The sequence below is a fragment of the Myotis davidii genome, unplaced genomic scaffold, assembly GCF_000327345.1.
Source record: "Myotis davidii unplaced genomic scaffold, ASM32734v1 scaffold428, whole genome shotgun sequence".
NCBI lineage: Eukaryota > Metazoa > Chordata > Mammalia > Chiroptera > Vespertilionidae > Myotis > Myotis davidii.
The window spans coordinates 2,124,324-2,131,671 of NW_006299834.1; the positions used below are offsets into that span (position 1 = coordinate 2,124,324).

Sequence of the window (7,348 nt, forward strand, 5' to 3'; positions counted from 1 at the left end):
TTGCGATCGGGGGTGCAGCCGTCTGTGCGCGCTGCCGACGGCCTCTGGTGAGCGGGGCGGGCATGGTCCGACCTGGGAGAGAGAGACCAGCCCACGTGGGAGAGAGGAGAAAGTTGGGTGAGAAAACCTGGCTCCATCTTTTCTGTTTGGGGGAGTAGGGGTCTCTAGAGGAGGGTGCGGACTCCCTGGATTCAGATCCGCCTCCCCACCCCACTTCCCGGGGCTGATGTTCCAGCCAGGATCTGCGCCGAGTGCTCGCCGCGAGTCACACGTGCCGGGACCTAGGGAGGGAGCCTTTGGCGTTCGGGGCGGGGAATGTGGGGGATCCCCGAGCCCCGGCTTGGGGTGCAGTAAATAAAGGCCCCTACGAAGCTGTTGTCAAAGGTCCTGGTAGCCCCACGTGCGGTTCCAGTTTGGGGCTGTCTGGTGTACAGGAGGCCAAACTGGTGGAGCTAGGGTTAAAGCTAGCTAGTGATCTCATTCATTTAGTTAACCCTTCAATAAAGGAAAATATGGGGCCCGGCCCGAGTGGCTCAGTTGGTTGAGCGTCGTCCTGTGCCCCAAAAGGTTTCGGGTTCGATCCCCTCTCGGTGCAGAAAGCAACCCATCCATGTTTCTACCCCCGCCACCCCGGCCCCCTTGCCTCTCCCTAAGCATGTGCTCCGGTGAGGATTAAATATTTTTTTGGAAGAATGTATAATTACACTAAGAAATTGCTGTTGCTATTTCTAACATCGGTAGTGTGATCTTAAAGGTGAGCTGACCTTCTGTTACTGTTGACAGATAAGATGATTCCTCTTGGATGGACGGTCAGGCTCCCCTTTTTTGCACTTAATGTTTGTTGAGAGTTGGGAATATTTACTTCCAGAGATGGGTTGGTGGAAATCACAATGGAAATACCTGACATTTAAAAAAGTAACTTTGAGGAGTGATTGGAATTCAAGTGTTGGGTCCTTTATTGTTTAGGAGGTGATGATTGTTGTTGAGAATTAGATTTTGACAAATATCCTTTCTCAGGCACCAAAAGAAAAAAGACATACCACTCCAAACTAGTAGAGGGGAAAATAGTGGAGAAAAATAATAATTAACCTAAAGAAAGAAAAAATAAACGTGGGACTGAGCTGAGGCACAAAAAGAAGGAAGATTTGAATTCAGTGTTTACTTAATTTACACAGTCAATACTTAAATATAAAAATAGACTAAATGCTCCAATTGAAGGACAGATTGAAGTAAAAGAATGGAAAAGATATGCCAACTTAAAAAGTGTTCTGAAGCCTATATAAATATCAGAAAGAAATGATCTGTAAAGATAGAGAGTGGCCAAAAAATACAAGACACATGTGAAAATGATATCATTGCAAGAAGAAATAGACAAATATGCAATCATTTAGCAGTTAAGTGTATAATTGTTAGATTATGAAGTGAAAACGTCAGTATGGAAATAGAGGATTTTTAACAAGACTATAAGTAAGTAAACTTGGTTTAGTGATCATAGTGAATGTAGTAAATATTGCACCTGACAAGTATGAAAGGCACTTTTCAAGCACGGAACATATATGAAGATTGGCTACTTCCTAGATCATAAAACAAGTTCAACAAATTTTGAAAGATTGATGATAATACAGACCATATTCTCCCAACGGAAACACAAATAAATTAGGAATCAGTAACAGTGTTTGGAAAGAATATATAGCCCTGGCCGGGTAGCTCCATTGGTTAGTGTCATCTCTATGCACCAGAATCAACCAATGAATTCATAAATGAGTAGAACAACAAATCAATGCTTCTCTCTCCCTTTCTTTAAAAACCAATAAATTTTTTTAAGTGCTTATGTTGGGGGGAAAGAACTAAGAAAGTAGGTAAAGAACAAGCCTGGCCGGTGTGGCTCAGTGGTTGAGCACAGATCTTTGAACCAGGAGGTCAGGGTTTGATTCCCGGTCAGGGCACATGCCCGGGCTGTAGGCTCATTCCCCAGTGTGGGGTGTGCAGGAGGCAGCAGATTAATGATTGTCATCTTTGATGTTTCTGTCTCCCTCACCCTTCCTCTCTGAAGTCAAAATATTTTTATTTATTGATTTTAGAGAGGGAGGGGGAGAGAGAGAGAGAGAGAGAGAGAGAGAGACAGACAAACATAAATTTGTTGTTCCACATGTTTGCATTCACTGGTTAATTTTTGTAGATTGAAACTGCAGTCTTAGTGTATGGAGATAACACTCAATAATCAACTGAGCTACCTGCCAGGGCCTAACATAAAATTATTTTAATCTTGAAGAATCTCTAGACCTAGTTTATTAAATAGCTTTATTGAGATAATTTACATGCCATAAAGTTAACTTCATTAAAGTGTATATAATTCAGTGGGTTCATATATTTACAAAGTTGTGTGACCATCAACTTATTGAATTCTAGAGCATTTTTATTATCCCTCAAAGAAACTATGTTCATTAGCTAGTAGATCTAAAATAAAATCTTAAGTTGTTTTTATCTCAAGAATGCAAAATTGGTTTTTAACATTAGAAAAACTGTAAAGATTAAAGAAGAAAAATCTTATTCACCTGAGTCAGTACAGAAAATCTGATAGAATTCAACACCAATTTATTTATTAAAGGAGAAACTCGTAGCACACTAAGAAATACAGTGAATTTTCTTAATTTGAAGTATCTAGTATAAGTATAAAAGATAAGGCTTTTGGAGAATAATAAAACTTTACTTAAAGGCACTAATATGAATGGGATTGACAGATTCTGCATCCTAAAGTTGTTTTACTGGGATTATTATATCAAATCTACAAATCAGACATTGTCCCAGTAGGCTTTTTTGTGGACCTTGAAAAGCTAATTCTAAAATGTATGGAGAAGAGCAGACAGATAATAAGGTCTTTCTTACCCACTACTTCAGGTAACTCCTTCAGCCCTCACCTAATTTAATTGCTCATCACCCAGGGATCATGTGTTAAGCCTTTGGGGGTCGAACGACCCTTTCACAGGGGTCGCCTAAATACATCCTGCATATCAGATATTTACATTACGATTCATAACAGTAGCAACATTACAGTTATGAAATAGCAACGAAAATAATTTTATGGTTGGGGGTCACCACAACATGAGGAACTGTATTAAAGGGTCACGGCATTAGGACGGTTGAGAGCCACTGTGTTAAGGACTAGGTGTCTTGGTAAAATCTGGCCCTTAATATCACTTCCTGCTCCTTCCAGGGGTGGGTCATTTCAGTCTCAAAAGATCACCAAGACAGATGCAATTGTGAGTGTTCCCATCTGGCCATCACCCACCCACAAGTCACTGCCTAGTGATGTTGGGCTGCATTTGGATAGTATATATAATATAAACATATTTATAAAAAGAATCACAGGGAAAACAAATGAGAAATTAATGAAAATGGTTAAACTGGTCAGGTGGGAATGAGATGGGAGGAATAGAGTAATTTCTATATATATAAAATTGATTTTTTTATAGAGAGGAAGGGAGAGGGATAGAGAGTTAGAAACATCGATGAGAGAGAAACATTGATCAGCTGCCTCCTGCACACTCCCTACTGGGGATGTGCCCGAAATCAAGGTACGTGCCCTTGACCGGAATCGAACCTGGGACCCTTCAGTCCACAGGCCGAAGCTCTGTCCACTGAGCCAAACTGGTTAGGGCGGGGAGTAATTTCTTAATATTAAAATATCTAGTATTAGAATCAAAGTCTTTTTTTAAATATTTTTTTTATTGATTTCAGAGAGGAAGGGAGAGGGCGATGGAAACATCAATGATGAGAGAATCATCGATCTGCTGCCTTCTGCACACCCCCTACTGGGGATCGAGCCTTCAACCTGGGCGTGTGCCCTGACTGGGAATCAAACCAGTGACTTCTGTATGCATCGGATGACGCTTAACCCAATGAGCCACACTGGATGGGCAATTATACCTTATTTTGATTCAGTAAACTTAGTATAGTATGGAGTACAAAAATCTAAATTTAAAAATTACCCCCGTGTGACTCATTGAAACTGAGCCATGGGAGCCCATTTATAATCCATTTGCTGTGGATTATTACCAAGCATTAAGCTAAAGAGAGGCAAGTTTAAAAGTATATGACCTTTGGTATATATTTTTGGATTATGTGATTAACTTTTTGTTTAAGTCCTAATTCAGTTTTTCTAGTTCGGAGTGTGCTCCTAACTTAGAAGAACTGGGCAGTGTGGCTCTAGTGTCATTTATAAGTGTGTTTGGGGGTGAGGAAGCAGGGGCGCTGACCGTTGTGTCTCAGTGTCGATTATTTTGTGACTGGTCTGGAACAGCTTGTGGTTCGTTTTCACTGACGCTTTGATTTCACCCCCGTAGACTGAGGCTGATGTAAATCCGAAGGCCTACCCTCTCGCAGATGCCCACCTCACCAAAAAACTATTGGACCTCGTTCAGCAGTCCTGTAACTACAAGCAGCTTCGAAAAGGAGCCAATGAGGGTAAGGCAGCCAGCGTGTTCCAGGGGGGCTGGTGAAGGCACCTGACTCGCCAGGAGTCCCTCGTCTAGGTTTCCAATACAGAAAGAGGGCCGGGTACTCTTGATTGGGACAGTGCGAGGACCTGAGAACAGCGTTTTTACATTAGATACTAAAGCGGTGGTTCTCAACCTGTGGGTCACGACCCCTTTGGCGAGCTAATGACTCTTTCACAGGGGTAGCCTAAGACCATCCTGCATATCAGATATTTACATTACGATTCATAACAGTAGCAACATTACAGTTATGAAGTAGCAACGAAAATAATTTTATGGTTGGGTCACAACATGAGGAACTGTATTTAAAGGGCCAGAAGGTTGAGAACCACTGCTCTAGAGCCTGTGCCCTTGTTCAGTACTTGAACATTAATGCAGAGTGTGGTCCGTGTGCTAGCGCTGGGCCATGGAGATAGACAGTCAGGAATAAGCATTTGAACGATGCTGGTGGTGGTGTGCTTCCTGCGTGAGTTGCATGTGAGCTCGTCAGAAGTATTGATCGTGGCAGGTTGAGATGGTAAAACTGTCACAGATCACGGAGTCTGAGAAGTGCTGCATGCTCTGCTTCATGCTGGTGGGGCTTGTGTGAAAGCTGTTCCGATCAACCAGGCAAGAGATGGCGGTGACTTGGACGTGTGGTACAGAGGAGAGGAAGGAAGTGGACTGATTGAGGATGTGCTCTGACAGAACTGATGGGTTCGAGGAAGGCACTGAGGATAACCAACTGCACTTAAATCCCTTGTCACTTCCCAAGGCCACTACAGGGCAGAGACTTGCTTGTGTGTGAGAGTTTTGCCCCGTTTTCTTGCATGTGTTTCTTTTCCTTGGAAATGGCTTTGTTGTGGCTTCCCTGCCCTAACCCCCCATCACCTATTGGCCTCATGTCCTTCTCTCCACAGCCACCAAAACCCTTAACAGAGGCATCTCTGAGTTCATTGTGATGGCTGCAGACGCAGAGCCCCTGGAGATCATCCTGCACCTCCCGCTGCTGTGTGAGGACAAGAACGTGCCCTACGTGTTTGTGCGCTCCAAGCAGGCGCTGGGGCGGGCCTGCGGGGTCTCCAGGCCTGTCATCGCCTGTTCTGTCACCATCAAAGAAGGCTCCCAGCTGAAGCAGCAGATCCAGTCCATTCAGCAGTCCATCGAAAGGCTCTTAGTCTAAACCGTGGCCCCTGCCGCGCTCTCTCGCCTCCTCCCCCTCGGTTGTGTGTCATATTGTCTGTGTTACCATGTAGGATTTCCAGCTACCTTCTATTGTTATAAAATATTGTAGTAGTAAATCTTTTTATATTTTTGAATTGTTTTTGTTTTGCCATATAGATTATCACCCCACACCCACCCCACCCCTAAACCTCCTCTTCCACTTTTCCTCTGCTATCTTTCCTCCCTTTTGAAAAATGAACTAAGCCCAGAACAGGTAGAAGCAGAGTGGTGACACCATTCAAAAGCAGGAACGAGCCAGGGTAGAGAGATCCGGTCCCAGCTTTGAGGCACTAACTCCCTTTTGTGTACAGGGCATGGTGAAGTAGACACCACCCACTTATCTCCCTGTGCCTGGCATACAGAATCATTCCATACATGATCCAGGGGTTCCTTTGCTCTCTAGGGTATTATGCATCATTTGGGGAAGAAGCATGTATCCTGTGAGGTTGTTAGTTGTATGCCCAAGTGTCATTTATTAATGTACCCCTACCGTTTGCTTTTGGTAATATATGTCCTTCCCCCCTCACCCTCCAGCCCTCCCCCCGCCCCCCAACAACAATACTCTCCCAATTGTGCCCCTGCGGGTGGAGGACAGCAGCATACCAAAGAGATGTGTGCTGCAGGATTCCAAAAGTGGCCTGGGCTAGTGAGACATGGAGCAGTTGACCTAGGTCTTAAAGGAGTCTGGAGTGGCAAGAGAAAGTAGAGTCAACTGGTGCTGGACTGAAGGATTCTGGGCAAGTCTTGGAGACAAAGCTACAACAGAGGTGATGGAGTCCAAGGAAACATCCTTTCTGGTGAATAGATTTCTTCAGTGGACACTTGGTATCAGCTCTGAGAGCCTTTACCCATTTCCTGTCCTGCCACGATGTGGGTCAGATGTATGTGTTCTGGATCACGTCAGAAGGACAGTGCTAATGTATCATTGTTGTGAGAGTCCTAGTAAAGAAATATATTCATACTACAACTTAAAGAGAAAGTGTGATTCTTGGTAGGGATCCAGCTAATACGTGAAGAACTGCTTAGTGTTATTAGTATGGTTTTAGCTGCTCCAACTTTCCACCAAGAAGCTGTGCAAACGCCATCACTACCTGCCAGCTGGTCTCTGGTAGTTCAGAACTTGGAGCTGGGTAGTCCTGTGCCAGGCTGCCTATGTGCAGCAGGGTTTTAGCAGCATCCCTGGCCTTTACCCACCAGATGTCGATGGCAATCAACCCCTCCCTCCAGGCACTGCCAAGTGTTCCCTGGTGGCAGTGTCACGCCTAGTGGAGAATCACTGTTGCAAAATTAGGGCTCCTGGCAGCCCTTGGGAGGGGGATTGGGATTGGTGACTGAAACCCCTGCCTCACCTATTTTTGCCTCACCTATTTTTTTATCAAAGGGGAAGTGCCCTGAGAGCCTGCTACCTCAGCTGGAGACATTTTCTTACAAAGTACAAATAACAGTCCTGTAATGGTCAGATGAATGGGGATAGGTTATATTTGGTTTCCCCTTGGCCAGCATGGGCCAGTGCACCCGCTCCAGTAAGAAGCAAACCTGGAAACCACCGTTTGCCTGCTGGCCAGTCTCTCCCTCCCCCTCCCCAGCCTGCTCCAGTGTTTAGACACACACTGCCCCAGCACTTTCCTATTTGTGGATGGTGAAGTTTG

General features: G+C 44.5%; 1 protein-coding gene across 1 annotated transcript in view; it reads left to right on the forward strand.

The window, feature by feature from the left end:
- SNU13 (SNU13 homolog, small nuclear ribonucleoprotein (U4/U6.U5)) overlaps nt 1–6,663 on the forward strand; it is a 7,031-nt gene extending 368 nt beyond the window's left edge. Inside the window, exons 2-3 of the mRNA XM_006775961.2 lie at nt 4,344–4,464; nt 5,396–6,663. Coding sequence (XP_006776024.1) covers nt 4,344–4,464; nt 5,396–5,658 — 384 coding nt within the window. The 3' untranslated portion in view covers nt 5,659–6,663. The remainder of the gene's footprint in view (nt 1–4,343; nt 4,465–5,395) is intronic.
- Nucleotides 6,664–7,348: the final 685 nt, after the last annotated feature.